The sequence below is a fragment of the Stegastes partitus genome, unplaced genomic scaffold (assembly GCF_000690725.1).
Source record: "Stegastes partitus isolate 25-593 unplaced genomic scaffold, Stegastes_partitus-1.0.2 Scaffold1530, whole genome shotgun sequence".
Lineage (NCBI taxonomy): Eukaryota > Metazoa > Chordata > Actinopteri > Pomacentridae > Stegastes > Stegastes partitus.
In genome coordinates this window covers 145,364-164,520 of record NW_007579261.1, presented here as the reverse complement: position 1 = coordinate 164,520, position 19,157 = coordinate 145,364, and the positions used below count along the sequence as shown (strand labels likewise).

Sequence of the window (19,157 nt, the reverse complement as noted above, 5' to 3'; positions counted from 1 at the left end):
AATTGTGGTTCAACAGAAATATAAAAAAAACAAACATGATGGGACCCGTAAACTAATATTTAGTTGAACAACCCTTTGAGCCAATCACTGCCATCAGGTGTTTCCTGTAACTCTCAGTCAGACTTCTGCACCTGTTGACAGGTATTCTGGTTTCACTGCTCATCAGCAAAGTGCTCTCATTTGTCTGGGACAGTTTTTTTTTTTAAGTATTCTTTTGAACCACAATTCAAAAGCAACATCTCATTTCCCTAAATCATAATTTAGCAAATTTTTATTTGTTATTACTTTTTTCAGTTTCTAATTATTTGAGTGATTATTGTGAATTTTGCCTTTTCTTTAATGGAAGGGTGTGAATACATTTGAGGACGACTGTATGTGATTTGCTGAAGACTCCACAGGTTATAATAATTAACCTGGAATTGTGTAACGCTATTTGGAAATGTACCAAATCAACACATCTCTACTCTTTCTATTAATAGTACCTGATTGCATTTTTATTTCTAATTACTAAAGACAAACAAAACAGAAAACACACAGTTTATTGACTTCTGACAACTTCAGCCAACAAACTGGAGCTTCTCGTAACAACAAAATGCATTTTAAATTCACACTTACTTAATAATTGCTGGGATAAAAATAAGTTTTTAAAGCAACAAGAAACAAACAAACAAACTGAGTTCTTTAATTAGATTTTCTTCAGCAGTTTTTTTTTTTTTGGCTTTTTATTATTGCGTAAACAACAAACCTGTTGCAGCAGTTGTGTGTTTGAACTCAGGTCATGTTACCTTGAAATGTCCTTTGTACCGAAACATTTCATCTTAACTGTGTGAATTAGTCCAGGACCTGAAATCTTAAACTTATAGTGAAGAAAAGTTAAGTTTTTAAGAGCTGAATTTATTAAGTTGGTACAATTTGAGTTTAGTTTTTAAGTCGATTCGTGTAGACTTTTTATTTTAAATTACACACAACATTAGGTTGATGCAACAAACAGCAGTGTTACATCAACATGACTCATCAGATTAATGTAAGTAACTCCAAAGGTTTACCTGAGTCAGTTGTAATCATTTAAACTGTAAAATGATGCACCCTTAATGACTTTTATCATGTAAGAGACAGATTTTTAAAAACATGTAAAAGCAGCAGAGACCCTGATCTTCCACTTTTTTTTCTCTCCAGAGTGGATCCGGTTATAAAAGCTTGATTGTGAAAGCTTTTTCTCAGCTTACTTTCTTTTATATGAGCTGTGCTGTTCCTGCTGTGGCATGTCCAAATATCAGATGTGGGAAAAGGTCAATCGTTAAGCATCCACACCTGATTTGAATAATCAGCTAATCAGAAACAAGCCAGCACTTGTTTCTGAAACTGTATCAGGAAAGCTCAGTCATCCAGCGAAATGGACATTAAACAGCAAACTGTAAGTCTGACACCTCTGTTTTCTGCTCCTTATAGGTCTGTCTTTGTAAAGCAAAAATCCTACAATTCATCATCAAATGGGCCTTATGTTAATTCTGTTCTACATTTCAAAATACCACGAACAGAGACCACGTCTGGAGCCCATCCAGGAAGAGTCGGAGCGTGAAGATGAAACTGAAGAAAACTTAACAGGATGGGAGTATTTTCAGTTTCATGTAGGAGCAGAGACCGAGGAGGAACTAGTAGAAGAAGAAGAAGAAGAAGAAGATGATGCTCTGCTGAGAGTTATGAGACCTCGGCGGCTGTCTCCTTCCATCAGCAGAGAGAATTCCACTCAAATACAATCTGCTCACAATCACCAGGAAGAAGTGGAGAACGTTTCTGTTTCAGATGTGAGCACATGTTCTGCAGACCGAAGCGACGGAGACACATCAGCTGAGACGTCAGGGTTAAGACCTGAGAGGAGGTCCAGCAGTAGGAAGCTGAGAATGACGGTAGGAATGACTGAACACTTTGTATTTCTGTTGAAGATTTTTGCAAACAGTCCTGAAATGGAATATAAAGAAGCTCTGTTGTTTTAAGCTGTCCAAGATTCAGTGGCCAGCTCGCACATCGCCTAAACCTCAGAGGAAAAGGAAAAAAAAGAAGTCGTCGCTAGTTGTGAGTATTCATTATGAGCAAAGATGTTTTAGCTTTAAAACTGTGAATTACTGCATTTTTTCCCCTCTAAACTGTTTCCAAGCAGGATCCATTTCCAGCGTGGCTGGTGGACCTGATGGTCAACATCGAGGAGGCAACGACTCACGAACTGGTTATTGAGTAACGCTCACCACCACACGTTCATCTCGCCAAATGATGTCACCGGTGAATACTGAATGTAGAACAAACTCAGCACGGCTAACATGCCCTATTTCAGGTTGGTACTGCCAGAGAGTAAAGTCCATGTGCATGTTCTTGTTTCTTTTGGAGTAACAAGTAAATAAACCAAACGTACCCGAACGGTAAAGTAAGCCATACTGCTGTCTTTGGAAAAGTTCAATGCCTTTCAAATGCCTACATTAGTTCTGTTATTCTGGGTATAATATGTTTTTTTTTGTTGGTGGTTTTTGTGTCATGTTGGCATTAATCCCTCAGTAGGCCTGCTCCGGTCACCTGAAACCAGTTTTTTTGGTTCCTAATCTGAATGTTGGTGTAGAATGCTGTTTCAGGGGCCAAAGCTCTCTCAACAAGCGTTTTCCAGAAGCAACAGGGATCCTCTTATCTCTGTTGTAATGGAGATGAGATTATCTTCGCTGGGAGCAACACGTCTTTAGCGTTTTGCACGTCTGACTCGACTGATTTATTTAAACTATTTTGAAGTACTCATTCTGCAAATAAATCTGCCCTGTCATTGTTATGTTATATTGTAGGCTGAAGTATTTGCAGTACATGTAAGTATTTTCGTTTCATAGCTGGACGCAATGGAGCTGTAACTTTCTAATGCTGCCACTACATCCTTCACAATTAAAGGAAAGCGCCTGTCTCATTACAATCGATGTCGAGAGGTGGAAAAGTGGTTCTCGAAGTAGATGCATGAAGGATCCAGGCGACTTAGACCAACATGTGATGGCTAGATGTCCTAAAACGGACCAAAACAGCAGGAGTGTTGGTAGACCAAATGTAAAAAGTGCTCCGAGGAGGGGGGCAACTAATGAGCCAGCAACAGGGATCATGGGTGCCCAAAGCTCTCTGTAGCACTATGGGGGGTGAAGACTGGCCCCTGTGGCCTGATTTCACATGTTTGCTATGATAAAAAGGTGCATTGCTCCTCGCTGCATGTGGGTCTGCGTGACCGGTCAGAGGGCCCACGCTGACCCCTGCGCCTACAGCGAGCACACGAGTGTCAGAAGTGGACTGTGGAGCGATGGAAGACGGTAGCCCGGGCTGATGGAGGTTTCATTCACCCGGGGAAGAGAGACGGCAACACTGTGGGAAGAAGAAAGGCCTCCGGTGGTCGCGTGACGATCTGGATGATGTTCTGCTGGAAAACCTTTGGTTCTGGCATTCGTGTGGATCTATTTGTGCCGGCTACCTAAACTTGTTGCAGATCACGTAATCTTATTCCTGGCAGTGTTTGGAGCAGGATAATGCTGACTGCAAACATTGTTCAGGAATGGTTTGAGGAACATGACAAAGAGTTCAAAGAGTTCTCCAGATCTGTGGGATGTGGTTGAAGACAAGTGAGATCCAAGGAGGCCCCACCTTGTAATTTAGAGAACTTAAAGGATCTACTGCTAATATCTCGGTACCATCAGATGTCTGTGGAGTCCATGGCTTGGTAGCACAAGCAGGACCTGGACAATACTGGACAGGTGGTCATAATGTTGTGGCTGATCAGTGTGCACTGCTTATATTTGCCTAGGATAATTCTTAAGATGTTTTTTTTTAGCTCATTCTGCAAAGTCTCAACTAAATGGTGTAAAAGTATATTTCCTTTAAATGCTGTTGGAAAGTAAAAGCAAAATAGCAGACGACAGAAGTAATCAGGTCAGTTTAAAGTCAGTCACAACCTCGCTATCAAATGCATGTATAAATATTTCTCATTATGTTTCTCGTTACGCTATGACCCCGGATCCTCACCACCAACAGCATTCAAGATCTTTTAAATCCATCCTCTAATCCACATCTTTGGGTTTATGGAAACTTGTGTCCCAAAAGGTACTTTCATAATCACTTTTTTTTTGTGGGTCTTTTGAGCCGGTGGGGTTAAGCTCATCGGTTCTTGTCTGGAAAAAACAAACACGTCCCCAAGATGAAAAGCTTGGGGTCATGTCATGTACACAACCCGAGCGGTGCTGCCGTGTATATCACACATTAAGTCACTGAATCTGGCATTTGCCATAGATAGTTATGACAAATACTACACCAAGGAACCGACCAATTACTGCCGCTTTTCTTCGGACAAACATGTTTGGATTCTAGCTTGAGAGATCCATAATGTTAGGGTTATGCAACGCTAAAGGGGAATGATCTTGTTTAGCTGTCTGCCTGATAAGAGGAACCTTCACCAACAAGACTAAAAGGACAAATAGGTTTTAGTGTCAAAACAGTGTCAGCGCACAATCTGTCAGCATTACTTCACGAGATAAACGGTTAACAACAACAACAGCAGAGTTGTTCCACTGACCAGTAGTTAACTCACGGCCTGCCAGATTATGATTATCTAAGGGACGTTAGATAATCCTTATTTTGGATGTTATTCATTATTTTTATTGAAAATCTTCTTCAAATAGCAGCGCTCATGTAACCTCAAAGGTAAAGACACAGATCAGTGAATTTGTCACCCAAAAAACAGGGTTGTTTTCATGTGCAATCACTTGATGTTCCAGCGTCAATATTGACGACAGACCTTGTGAACCTGGACCTACGTCAAGCAGGGTCATCCACCGTTTACAGCAGCTCTGTCAAAAATATTTTATTTCTGTGGTCACCGTGTCAATCATTAACCCCTCTGGAGGCCAGATCCCCCATATAAATACTGCCGGTTCGGAGAAATCTCTTCAGAAGAAAAGCTACAGACACACACACACAGAGCAGTTTTACGAGACAACAGGAATCAGAAGACGCTTGGAGATGCTTGGATTGTATGAGAAGCTGACGTTTGTGGTAGCGGCGGCTCTGGCTGCGTTGGCCGCGGTGAGGACGTCCCCGGTGGTGGGGCCCGAGCCCATCCGCTGTGCTGCCTGCACGCAGCAGAAGCTCAACGAGTGTCCCGCCATCCCAGCCGACTGCAAGCAGGTGCTGAGGGAGCCCGGCTGCAGCTGCTGCATGGCCTGCGCTCTGGAGAAAGGGGCTTCCTGCGGGGTTCACACGGCCCACTGTGGGGAAGGTCTGCGCTGCTCTCCGAGGCCCGGAGAGGCCAGACCGCTCCACGCTCTGACCAGAGGACAGGGGGTGTGCACTGAAGACCTGGGCCAAGGTATGTAACCTCAGGGTGCTCCTTTTATATGTGTTTTTTACTTTTTCAATTTTGAACTTCTCTTGTGTCATTTTCAACACTGAAGAAGCATTTTCTAAAATCTCTACAGAGGAGGCTGATGGAGTCCCGGACCACGGCTCCCTGCACTACCTCCTGGGTCTTAACCTTCCCTTCGACCACCAAGATGGCGCCGAGGGCCACGAGAGTATCAAGGCCAAGGTCAACGCCATCCGCAACAAACTGGTACAACAGGTGAGAAAAAAAAACCCAATCTGACTAAAAAAAAACATGATTCAAAGTCATGTGTCACTTTTACCACAAGAGGGAGCACTTGGCTCTGAGGGAATGTGGATTTTCTGTAGCAATAACCTGAAACTGTGCCATGATGAACCCACAATGAGGTGTATTTGTTTTAAATGCGGGTCTTGCTGTTTCTTTTTCCGCCCAGGGTCCCTGTCACATCGAGCTGCACGGAGCGCTGGAGGTGATAGCCAACTCTCAGCAGAAACTAGGAGAGAAATTCACAACTTTCTACCTCCCCAACTGCGATAAACACGGCTTCTACAAGGCCAAGCAGGTGAGAACGCTCAGGAGTCAGAAAAATAAAACGAAGATTCACCCCCCCCAAAAAGCACCGAGTGATTTATTTTGTCCCCGTTTCTGTTTCAGTGTGAGTCATCTCTGGTCGGACCGCCCGCCCGCTGCTGGTGTGTCTCTTCTTGGAACGGGAAGAAGCTTCCAGGATCGAGTGACCTGCTCGGTGACTCAGAGTGTCATCAGGAAGTCACTCACTGAACGGCGGACTCTGCTATCACTCAGGAGCGTACTTTCTACACCCAAACAATCATGTTTTGTAACATCTCTCCTGATGAACTGACTTCCATTTGCAAAAAAAAAAAGTATTCCAGAGAGGGAAATTTCCTCTCATGTTATTTACATGATGTATGCATCACAAACTTATTTATTCACTACTTGTATATTCCTACTGGCATTAACCATTTGTCATTTTTAGATGTTTTATATGTTTGCCTTTTTTTCCCCCCAATTGTAAATAGGGCAACACTGTATACATTTGTGTTTCGGACTAAATAACTCCATTGCTCAAAACCACAGGTCCACAACTCTGCCAAGCCCATTTCAGAGTTTTCTTTTTTTTTCTTTTAAATATATAATTCATTCAAAACTAGAGCTGTGCACGGTGCGTAACAACACAGCCGCCCATTCATTCAACCTGTTGACATTGTCTGAATGTATCTCCTTTGGCGTTTCCTCAATGGGTATTGGGGGGAAATACTTAAAGGGCCACAAATATGCGCGCGGTGGCCGAGCACAAACATATCAGGGCTCATCCAAGCCACTGTGAGGTTTGGGATGGGTTGTTCAGCATTTGTCTACCTCTGCTAAGTCTCTGCAGGTCCACAGGTTGAGCGGAGGATTTCTTGAGGGCTCTTCTCGGCTACACTTTTTTTTCCTGCTTCTGTTCTAGTATTTATTACATTTTACTCGTGTTTAGGCTTTTGTTTGTTGCCGAAGTTGTGCAGCGGACAAAAGTTTGAATGCTATTTGCCAGGAATGCTGCTATTCCTTTATTGGTTATATTATAACGGTGTATATATACTGATTCTGTGAATGTGCATCCCATTAAAATGTTATTTACTCATGATGCGGTCTCGCTTTAGTGCGTCTATTATCTGCAAATACACAGAACAAAAAATGACACCTGAAAAAATTTTATACTGCCTTTATTAAGTAAAAATAAAACCTCTGAGGGTTGCATTGTACATGCAAACAGCATATTTACTTAAACCAAGACAAGTGCTGAAACATATCACTGGCTACACAGAGATCAGAGATAAACGTCTTTATCTCTCATATTCAGCTTATGCAAAGTGACAACAAAACAGTAAAAAAACACAGTACAGAGTAAAAGAATCGTCCTCATTTCTGTGGTTTGAGATCCAGCATAAAAAATAGAAAAACAAACTTTATATGCACTGTAGAGTTTGAGCTGCACAGTCGCATCCAACTCCCCCGAGGAGGAGCAGGAGGAAGCAACCGGAATAAAAATTCATACAAATAGGAGTTCATAGTAAGGCACTGCACGCTTACTCTGAAGGAACACGTTCATACAGTTTGTGGTTGTCGCGACCACACGCCATGTCTTTATAACGAATCACGAGCATACAAATAATGATTACACGTCACAAGCATGTACACAATGCCATTTAATTGTGCGTAAATGAGGAGCGCTCGCATCACTGTTTGGTGACGTGTCTCTGCGTTTTAGACTTAGAAAAAAAAAAAACAATAAAAGGCCTCTGAGATAAATTCTTTTATCATCTCCGCCTCCCCCCAGAAGACGTCCAGGTGGAGTCAGAGACAAACAGCTTATGAAGAATCCATCCCGTCGCGTAAAAAGTACAGAATGTACGGGCCTTTTTTCCTCCTGGTACTCTTTCCTCTGTTCTCCTTTGCTCTGCCTCAGAAAAAAAGGTCCCACAGGCAACAGATAGAAATAGCAAACATCCATATATCGGCCCGAGCCATCTCTTGACCTCTCTTCCAATATCCTCAGTGTCTCCATTTGTTTACAATTCTTCTTGCACACTCCCAACCTCCCTCCTCCCCCCCTCCCCAGTCCCGCTCGCCTCCTATTGGCTCTCAGAGTTGTAGTACTGGGCGTCTCCTCGCTCCTTCCCATCAAAACCTGGCAGAGGCTGCCCGTATTTGTCCACACACCAACAGAAGCCTCGCTTTCTGCCTTTGGATGGACGGCACTGAAAGTGAGCGAAGGAACAAGGTGAAGGGAGGGAAGACAAATGGAGGAGGAGGGGAGGGAAGGTGGGACAGCTGAGTGCACAAATCCAGTTGAATATGGAGCATTATGGGTAACGAGCCACTTTAGTCAATGAAGTAGAACAGCATAGTTAAGAGGCATTAATGGTCAGATTGTGCTGAGTCGACACAGCCTTGGCTATCCAACACGCTGTGGTATTTTGAGCTGCTTTTATGGTCTACCTCCTGTTACACACACATATAGAGACCTTTAAGGTAAACAGAAACCTGGTAAAATATTTGCTTAGTCCCGTTTGTGAACAACTGTGAACCAAGATCTATTTTCAGAAGCTGGTGGCCAGTACGAATCATCTGTTGCTGATTATACCCCACAGCTCCAAATTATGGGTACTACAAATGACTTACAGAGTCTGTGGAGCTACCCAAGGGCTGTTATTTTACTGCCAATTTTACTAAAGGTCAACCTCCACTCTAGTAAAACATGCAGCCATTCATTTCAAGGGCTGCAGCGACTGTACTGCTGCTCCACAGAGGAGCTAAAGCCGATCGGGGGGGAAGACGTCCTCATTTAGTTCGATATTTCAAAGGGAAGTCGACTGAGAGGCAGATCTGAGCTGAAGTAGGTCACTCTTGTGTGATCGCTTTAAAAAACACATTTCTTATCGTTAGGATACCAAAATGTGTCATTTCTGATTTAATTTTAGCTGCAAAAGTATCACAAAGTGTATAATAGAAAAACTATTACAGCAATTAAAATCTTAAGCACAATTTACAGACACAAAGTGCTTGAAGTGGGTGGTTCCTTTCTTTGGGAGGCATTTATTGTTCATAAGTGTTGTAATAAGAGCAGTTTTTGCTTTAAATAATGCAACTGTCCAAATTGACCGACTCGAAATGTGCGCTGCTCCTTCAGGGCTCGGTACACGAGGCCCGTTTTTTGCATAAACAAAGACAATGAGCCTGGCGTTGTGAGGCTGGTTATGAGATGATTGCAGGTCAAGGAGAACACTTCCATTAAGCAGGAGGGACTGCTATGTAATAAGAAAAGCTGCCTCGGTGATGCAGTGGCGCGGGAGCCCTAAGTGCCTCCATATGAATGCGTCAGAACCACTCATTTATTACAACCCGATCGTGGGTGAACCATGCGAGCGTGGGGATGGCTGCAACTCTATTTCTGTGTCTGCCTCTCAAAAGTCCAGCAATTATGGGGCGAGCACATGGGGTGCCGGTGGCCACCTTGACGTCTGTCTCCCTGGGAGGGTTCCCGTTAAACGGCCATCGTCCCAGCCGTCAACCCCGCTGGGGTTTGGCCCCTGTGGTCCCTGTTTCCAGAGCCAGTGGCTAGGGTCTACCTCACTGGTCTGGTGGTGCAATGATGAGGCTCTAATAACTACCAATGAATACAGGAGGACAGCAACAAATCTGTAATTGGGCTGCAGGAGACCTAAAGTTTGAGTCACTAAACTTCAGCATTTAATCTTTAATAACTGAAAAAAAGCAAATGCTCACTTCCTTTTTAAAGTTGTAACCAAGTTTGCATCAAGCAGAACATTAAATGATGCTCGAAGGAGCCATGTTGATGAAACGATGCTGCTCAAATCTGTACTGTAGCTCACAGTCAACATCAAATTATAGTTTTCTTTACCTGCTTTTTCTTATAGAAGCCCTTCTTGTCACAGTTTGGAATGCGGAAACCTCTGGGGTTGAGGATGTTGGTAATCTTGAGGTTGCTGAGAATGCTCTCGATCTCTCTTCGACAGGGGCCCTAAAAATGAAGCGACACAACGTTGTCAGTTATCTGTTCTTGTTTCAGCAACTGCAACTCCGTGGAAACACAAACGCAACTGGTGCTGACGGAGCGAGCCGTTTCATGTGGCAGTGTGATTTTGACGTTAATGGTTTTGTGAATAAACACTTGAACAAAGCTGACTCACGCTGCATCACACACTGCTCCGCTCTAATACCTGAACAATGGTGGCTGCAATATGAAAGAGGTGGCGGATGAGAAATGAATTCATCTGACTTGTAGAGGCTTAACAGTTTGCCAAAGCTGCTTAGAACTCTTACACGTTACACAAAGGACGAGGGGATAAAGTGAATTCAAACAGCTCAAAGATGAAGCCAAAAGGCTTGTCCTCAAGTCCAAGTGCGCCAGTCACTAATCAGAGCAGCCAGTCAAAGCCCATTACTAGAGTGTGCTCACTTCTCTGGCCAAAGAGAAGATCAAAATAGCAGCAGGGCTTCCCAACAGGCACTCACATAGGCCAATCCATCATTCGCTGGCTCTCAGTACGCGGACGCCTTGTGGCTAAACAACCGCCTGACCCAGGTCAGCCGCAGGGCCATGGTGCCCGCTTGCTGCCATGCCATTCTCCTGCTCACGATCCCTGCCAACCGTCAGCACCGCTACCCAAAGCATTTCATCACCCGCAGGGAGAGAAAAACACCAAAACACAGAGGAAGAGGAGAAAAACATTCCTCCAGTGTGCTCTGAAGACAGAAAAAATATTGGTTGTGGTACTTACATACTCAGGCTCCTGTTTGGTTTCTAGAGAGAAGTTTTGCTGGTCTGTGATGAGTGGTCCCGGGAGATCCTCCATTTTAAAGCTCTGGGTTCTCTTCTGCTGCTCCCGTCTGAGGACCTCGGACTTGGCAGAGGGGAAGAAGGGGTGAAGAGGAGGCCTGAGCGGTCCAGTGGGTCTGTGGGTGCTGTACGAGGTCTGAGCACCTGAGCCGGTGGAATTCCGCTCCTCGTCTAGAGCCACAGCGTTCTCTGCTACAGTTCGGGGAGAGAGTGTGTTTATGCACAAAACTGAACACAAAGAGTATTGTTTCACACTTCTTCTGCAAAATAGGGGTCAGTTTGAGGGTCATGGACTTTGTCAGAGGAAGATTTTCAGTTCAAAATTCCAAAAAGTGTTTCTATATAGCTGGTTTCCTTCAAGAACACAAACTAAATAGTTACTCTACCTCCAAGTAGGACAGGATTCACAAGTCTTTCTACTCTTTGACAAGGATTTCAGAGAGGTCTTTACTCTGAGGTGCAAAATGAAACTAGTACAGAGTGGCACCTCTCTTTTTCACAATCAAGCTCCCTCTTCTACTTCCCATCTCATCCCCCTGTATTGGGTAAAATCAGTCAGTGATTGTGGCTTTCCTTGCAGCTGGATTTCTACTGTGCGTCCTGGAGAAGCATTGCTCATCAGATTCAAACCGTACACTGACTGTGCATTAATATTAGAAACTCCCCAAAACTGACCCAGATTCTCATAAATCCACCTAAAACTCTGTGCGTAACTACCGCACATCGACGCGTATCCAGTGACTCTCAGCGAGGGCGCACGAGTGAAATGTGGATTCAAGGTGCGCACAGAAGCGTTACCTGGCAGTTCATTGACCGGAGGTGTCGGTCTGACGGTTAGTCTCTTGGTAGTTGCGTTTGCACAGATCCCCCGTCCCTCCAGCAGAGCCTGCAGAGGTTTCGTTTCACCGGGCTGATGTTGACATGTCAGCCCGGAGCCACATCTCCCTGTGTACACGCCGCACGGCTGCCCGAAGCTCAGCGCGCAGGTCATGCAGCAGCCGCAGCCCGGTTCGCGGACTTTCTCGGCGCAGTCTTTGGGTAAAGGTTTGCACAAAAGCCGCGCTCCAACGTCACACGGCTCGCATCTGATCACCGGTCCGCTCGCACCTGACCTCCGGCTGAACGATGCCAGGACAAAAGTCATACAAAGTGCGCGAAAACAGGAATCCATTGTGTCACACGAGAGCATATGAGGAGGCGAGGAGGCGCGCACGGTCCTGCTGCGGTGACTTTTCACTGGGCAGCTTCTCTCTCATTCACATAAAGCCAACGGACAAAACATCTCAATATATAGACCCCAATGACTGAAGTCACACCCCCGAATAGCTTGTGGTGAACTGATGAAGTGCCTCCACTGCGTTATTCCTTTAAAACATCAGGGCAGCACGCTGGCTTTGGCACATCTGGGGGAAAATATTTAGGTATTGTGGTTCTTTACATAAAATCAATCTAAGAAAAATAAATACACCAATATTTTTATTCAACTTTTTAGCATTTTAGGTGATTCTAATCTCAATTATCAAAATATAATGAGGCTATTAGACGCGTAATCAACAAAATAATCTGCCAGCTTGTTGGAAAACTCCAGAGAAACGTATTTAACGTGTATCAGGTGTCAGTTTGGAGACTCAACGCAGGAATCCAAGCATCTGCTTTGCGCGTATCCGTCCACAGGGGGCGCCAATAGTGTTCTTGTGCATCAGGCATTACACAAATGTCACTAAATCAGTTCAGCGCAACAGTTGAAAAAGTTGTAAAGATGTCTGACACGCAAGAACACTATGGTCGGAACACTATACTTTAGATGTTCAGACGTTGGGAACTTTATGTGCAATGTGGTGGAAGGATGTGTTTTCATGCGTGTCCCGATCTGTGGCCCAAGAAGCTGCTGCACATGACCCGGCATGACCTGTATATGGCCTAAGTGCATAGATTATAACCTGTAAATACATAAGATGATTATTCCAAGCTTAGTTACAGTATGCTGCAACAGTGCAGCCCCACCATAGGTGACATATTAGAAACTAAACCGGTGTCCGGATGGCACACGAGTTACTCAAGTGCTGTTTTGTGGTACATTTTACTTTTTACTCACTGGAAATATACTGCTAATTAACAGTTACTTTGCGGAAAAGTGCTTTACATACAAAATGACGTGTTTCTGTTGACAAACAAACAGCATGTGGATGGCACCTTGGTCATATTTAATAATCAAGTGCTGCTCAATCATCCATTTATTAATACTACTAATATTATAATGCATCACAATGTACTTTATAATGTGTGTATTTATGTATATTGATTTAACATATTGTCAGTACATGCTGCTACTCTAACTACCATACAAAGCTGTGTTGGATAAAACATTACAATTAAAGTTAAGCTGTCAGTAAATAATCTTAATATATATTAGTGATCCAAGATTAAGTTTTATGTCTAGAACATAGAAGATCCAAGTGGTTCAGCCACAAAATCATTGCATACAATCATTCTCGTGCATAACACTGAGATTTCATAAACATAAGTGAACTTTTTTTTGTCATGCAACAAACGCCCCTCATGTACCTGCTCCTCACACATACAGTAAAGCGTTTGTCTCTGAACTTGTTTAGACGTGCGACATAGTGGGCCCTGTTCTGCTCGTTTGTCAGTGCTACAAAGCAGACCTTAAAAATAAGGACACATACCACACATGTAAGTGAGAAAATTCCTGAGTAATTACATCTGAAACATTTTTAGGTCCACTATTAATTGGTTACAGATGAGCGAGGGAATACACTGGCACAAAATGTCCAAAATACCCCAATAGAATAACAGCAGCAGAGCTGAGGTGTACCGTTCCTTCTGTGCTTTTGAAATTTCTGGGAAGTCAATGTCAAATCTGTTGCCAACAAGCCCTGGCGTACAGCCGTCTGTTAACAGACAGGTCTACAGCAGAGCAGCGCTCAGTGGAATGCCAAACATTTGTTTCATATGCTGAAAAAAAAGCTTGCTGATTTTCCTCCCTTTCCTCCACTCATAGTTCTTTGGAAGGGGGTCTCTCAGCCACCTGTGCATATTCAGCATAGCAGAGGAGAGCAGGAGTAATGTACTGGAGGAATGTCGTCCCGCAGAGCAGCCACTCAATAAAGAGGGAGTGTGAAGAATGTGTGTTTGCACACACAGGATATTACTGTACATGTGTTTAACATAACCTGCTGTCAATGGATACGCTGGCCAACCGCAACTGCTTGTCAAATCCTAATCCGGAGCAATTTTCCACTGTTTCAAGATGATTTGAGCAAATCAGATACACTCACTTGAAGCTCTGAGAGTGGCCTGCATCGGCTCCTGCAGCCAGACTGTAGCCCGTTGAACGGGGGCCCTTTGCTAAATATAAACCCTAATGCCTGCTTCTGGAAGTCACACATATTCTCAGTTTCATCTTTAAATCTTATTAAAACCACGATTGTTTTCATGCATAGTTGTGAGTTATTTTTGTCAGTCTGCTTTTCGTATTATGTCTATTCTTATATTTCGCATCGTAACATGGCAAGTTCAACTCTTTCGCAGAAACGAAAGGTATCTGATCAGGTCCTTCGCAGTTCTTGAAAATATTATTACAAAAGTTCAACAGAAACACGTAATTTGCATGTGGTCTGGTGTTGGATGAAGGGATTTTCTTGAACAACTTATTTCACTTATTGGGGACGAGACACACGTTTAGTTTTCATTATTGATGTTTTAGCAGCTCATTTAAATCAACTTGGATGTTCTGTTTTCATGCACGTCAGCTCCAATCATTCTTCCGATAGCCTCCCCAGCTCTGGCTCTGTTTTTGTTTGGGTGCAGCTCAGAGTTGGAGGGGATGGTGTTACTGTAGTGACGAGGAAAGGCACAAGAATCTGCAGCAGGTTCCAAAGCTCATAGATTGAAAAGCACATAGTTTAATCAGCTGGAGGTCTGCAGAACATGTCTGGGTTAACCAAGGAGAAGGGTATACGTGTGTGTGTGTGTGTGTGTGCATGCCCCTCACTCTCAAACACCAGCCAACCCTTTCCCCATTCTTACTTGGAATTCTGGACGGCCGTGGGGGTCCGGTGTGTCTGCGCTGGCGGAGAGAGAGAGAGAGTGTGGGTGCACACTGTACGAAGGTGTGCTGGAGTACGAGAGGAATGAGGCTGCTGCAGATCACATGACAAGTCTGGTACGTTCGCTGTTATTCTTTTCCCCCCAATAGTCTCATGACCGTCTCTCACATAATTGCCCCTGTCTGAGAGGTTTTCGAGGGCACTCTCATCACACACGAATTGGATGCAAAGGTCCCTATTGTGATTAATATGATAATCTTTTCCCTTTGATTCTGCTCTGACTGGCACTCACACGGCTTCAGCAAATATCTGATTATTAGATGTGGTTGGAATGGTGAACAAAATAAAGGGCTGGGAGGCCAAAGGGCACCTTTCATCTAATTCCAGGGTTGGTTAATCTTTTTTTTTTTTTGGAGTGGTCTGTTTGTGGAGCTGTCATGGTCCCCGTTTCTGGAGGCTTGGCCCCTGAGGCAGTCCAAAGCTGTAATTAGGCCTGAGCAGAGTGGAGGACGGAGAGAGAGGAACTCTCAGCACTCAGCCTGACGGATTGCAGAGTGCTCGGAAGTGGGCTGAATGTGGCGCCGCTCACTTTGGGCCCCGAATCCCCCCCTCCATCCACCTCCCCAGACACTTCCTTTGTCCCCCGTCTCGTATCGGACATTTGGACACGTCTCCATACATGCGTGTACGGTGCCTTTCCTCACATGTGTACATGCAGATTTTTCCCACTACACTCCATTCACTTTGTCACTAAAGCATGCTTTGATGTAAACATTAAAATGCTTTTCATTCACGCTTTGGTCGTCTTTGTCTTTTTCTAATCCACAGCACTGATGATTTAAATACAAATGAAACACACAACAATACATGTAATTTACTCTTTCTCCATCACATATCATTTTTTCTTTTTTCCGCTGACACCGACGCACCATTACTCACTTGTAAACAAAGGAAAAAAATTACAGTCAGTCGAGGAGGGAATATCTTTTGCAGATGCGGGCCGTAAAATGGTACATTTATTTTATAAGTGATGGCGGTCTGTGGTTTGTTGCTGAAATAAGGGGGACGGGGGGGTAGAAGACTGAAAGTTATCACTGCTGGGTGTTGAGCAGTCAGCATAAAAGTTATAAATGTGTCTGACTACTTCTAATGTAAAGACCACTTCTCTAGTCAAGTGATTCCCAACATGGAGGAGCTCGTTCCCCCAAATTACCAGGGTTTGCAATAAAAGATGGTGGGGTCGTTCTTAGAAAGTTTTCATGCTTAGAAGGCGAATAAATGTGCACATAGTAGTGAAAGTGCTTGTGTTTGGCATGAAAAGTCAGTGAAAAGGTGTTGAACTCTCATCCTACTGACCCCAGAACTATACTTTTTGTCATATCCATCAATCCATTTCTTGTTTTTTTCTTTTTAATGACTTCACATAATCGTTTTTTTTAATCGGAGAAACAGTGCATCGGTATTTAATAGCAGGAGCTATTCACTGCGCTCATGTCAGTCACTTTCAAGGAGAAAAACAAACTTGTCCTCATGTGCACCGTCAGCGACACAAAATGCATGCTATTCCTAAAATAAAAATGACATCCATGGTCAGAAATGCAAGACATAACTTCACGATAAAACGCTGCAGTCCGAGCATGACCAGAACATGGTGTGGGGAAAAAAAGCACAAATATAACCAGTTTTTTGAGGCTGCAGAGGGAGTCGAAAGCAAAAAGAAAAAAGAAAAAAAGGAGGCATATGTAAGGAAAAAGATTTGAGGAGGTTTTCTCTGTTTTTCTCTGAGATGGTTTGGCTGTGATGAATCTAGAGTATATCTCTATAATATAGTTTTGGACAACATCAGCGTTGTTTTTGTGGGCAAAAAAAAAAGAAGCAGATCAAAACCAGCCCACATTTTGCATTGCTCCAATTTTTTTTTATGAATAAACCCTTTTTTTTATTATTCAAATGACATTAATTACATAGCTAATATTGTTTTAGAAAGAACTAAGTTAATATTTTTGCTGCTATTTTTTGTTTCTTGCAGGAGCTTATTCTGCCAGCTGTCCTTGCATGTTAAATCTGTTGGTAGGATGAGGGTTAAAATTGGTTTAAATTAGGTGGTTTAGGGCTACTTGAGTACATCTGATAGAGCTGCGGTGGTATGTCAGGAACCACAGTCTACCCGAGTCAGTTTTCACGGCTTTGTGCAAACCATTTTGTACACAGAAATTCACACCGCAAAGCACTTGACCCCGTTGCTCGCTTCGTCCATTTCAGAGACCTGCTGAGACCTCTTCGGTGACACCAGGCAGCCGCGAGCTCTGCAAAATTACTACCCTCCGGTTAATGGGTCACTTTTTAGCGCAGTCCCGAGAACGCTCCGCTCTTGAGTTTTGCAGCGTCGACACAAAGTTTTGATCCGGACGGTGAGCCGAGAGTGTCGGGCATCACGCTGACCTGAACTGAACTCCTACGTGGCCCGATACGAGCGCCCGCAGCTCCTCTCAGAAAGCGTGTTTTCAGGTTCTGGTGTCTGAAAACCAAGCAGGGGCCTCAAATTGTGCAGCCATATCCCAGAATGCACTTTCTATTTTTGTTCCCCAACTTTTGTTCTGCCTCAGAGGAAAGAGATGAGCCCTGCCCCTCTAATTAAGTGGCCATAAAAATGCTGCAGAGCTAGGGTGCTCGAGGAATGAGAATGAGTTCAGTCAGCCTGATAAACAGGGCCTTTCACCCCCCTCAACACACATTATCTGCAAAATTAAACTCCAAGAGGCTGGCGTAAATCTGTGAAGTTTATTGGAAAGCTGGCATTTGTTTAGACTGACATAGTGTATGTGACAGGCTTAATCAGGGTCTCTCGGGTCAGGAATGTTATTAGAGTTGCAGTGATTACAGCTAAAGAGGGCTGGACGCTGAGTTTTGCTTGAATAGGCAGTTTTTAGTAGCTCTCCTATATAATGAACCGTCTTGGTAATAGTAAATATTAACGGGTATAAATCAGTCTTGATGGGGGAATTATTGCAGCATCGAGTTCAGCCTGCGTATCTTTTACGCGCTCGCACACACTGTCATTACCTGCGTGAAATATCGTCTCTCCTGACAGGTTCCTCTGTAGTCTAATAACGTTGCTGGCTTTTCTGGACTTTCCCCGGCTTCTTTTATTTCAAGGCCACTCCGCACTAAATAACAGAGGACGACGGGCTCTGGGCTCTCTGCAGTCGCCACACCTGGGCCTTCGCTTCCTTCCTGCCCTCCCCGGGAATTCTTCACTTTCACCACCTGCAGAGGGACAGTAGTGAGGAGGAGGAGGGAGGAGGAGGAAGGAGGGTCTACCCCCCATTACACCTTTCCTCCCTCTTAGGCTCTGCAATTTTATTCCCTCCTCAGCGCCATTAGAGCGACCTGTCCAGGCTTGTGAGGAGGTAAAAATCCTCTTTTTTACGACACGACGCCAGCGAGACGGTGGACATGTGTGTCAGATATAGAGTCAGGACGACACTCGTGTGTTTCAGTCCCATTAACAGATGATCCACACTGATGTGCAGCAATTAGCTATTAATAAATAATAATTAAAAAAAGTTAGATTTGAGCAGGAAATTAAGCCACAGGACAAAACCAGCCTGTGCAAGTTGAAAGTTTTATGTTGCTAGTGTCCTCTGCTGGCTGCAAACTGAACTGAAGCTGTTCATTTCTCTACAATAAATACATTGGTTGATACGATCCATCCACCCTTTACATCGCCTCCTTTGCTTTGTGAGACACTGGCTACTGTTAGATCTTGAAAAAGCTGTAAAAAATGTACAATGAAGCTTCAAAAAACCATCCTGAGACTTGAGACAAAGCAGATCCTGTCATTAGAAACTCATATGAAGCAACTTTATTCCAAATTCTAGTAAGTTTCCAAGGTTTACCTTAAATTATCTTTTATTTGATTTGTAATTTTCCTCTTAAGATTGGAATCTGAAACCGTACAAATCACAGCGTCTTGGCTTTCGATATTTCAGTCAGGCCTGTGACAAAGCTGGAACAAAACAGTAGAAGTGTGCCAGGCGCTGTGTAATTAGACAGTTTTAATAATAGAAGAAAAACTTACTGAGATGGAACAAAAAGGTGGAGAGAAGATGACGGTAAAAGAAAAGTTTTTCGAAATTATTTCTCGCTCTGTTAGATATCGACGTTAACAATCCTTAAACCTGAAGCTAATTAACCCAACGAGGACTAAAAACCAACCCGGCTCTGTGCAAAATAAAATAAATCCAACTGAAGCCTCTTAAGTTATAAAGAATTAAACATCTTCCATCCGCACAGAAACCAACAAACAACCATTTAACAGAGTTACGTGTCGGAC

At 43.7% G+C, this 19,157-nt stretch overlaps 2 protein-coding genes across 2 annotated transcripts; one reads left to right on the top strand and one right to left on the bottom strand.

Annotated features, from left to right (window-relative positions):
- The first annotated feature begins 5,025 nt into the window (after positions 1 to 5,025).
- Positions 5,026 to 6,166, top strand: LOC103371152 (insulin-like growth factor-binding protein 1). The gene is made up of 4 exons (XM_008300386.1): positions 5,026 to 5,371; positions 5,481 to 5,623; positions 5,820 to 5,948; positions 6,041 to 6,166. Exons 1-4 carry the CDS (start codon positions 5,026 to 5,028, stop codon positions 6,164 to 6,166), a joined length of 744 nt encoding a protein of 247 aa, XP_008298608.1.
- A 1,856-nt stretch (positions 6,167 to 8,022) lies between these two features.
- Positions 8,023 to 11,922, bottom strand: LOC103371151 (insulin-like growth factor-binding protein 3). Its single transcript, XM_008300385.1, has 4 exons — positions 11,550 to 11,922; positions 10,693 to 10,940; positions 9,813 to 9,932; positions 8,023 to 8,148 (listed from the first exon to the last, which is right to left on the bottom strand). The coding sequence occupies exons 1-4, from the start codon at positions 11,920 to 11,922 to the stop codon at positions 8,023 to 8,025; spliced, it is 867 nt and encodes a 288-aa protein (XP_008298607.1).
- Between the last annotated feature and the right edge of the window lie 7,235 nt (positions 11,923 to 19,157).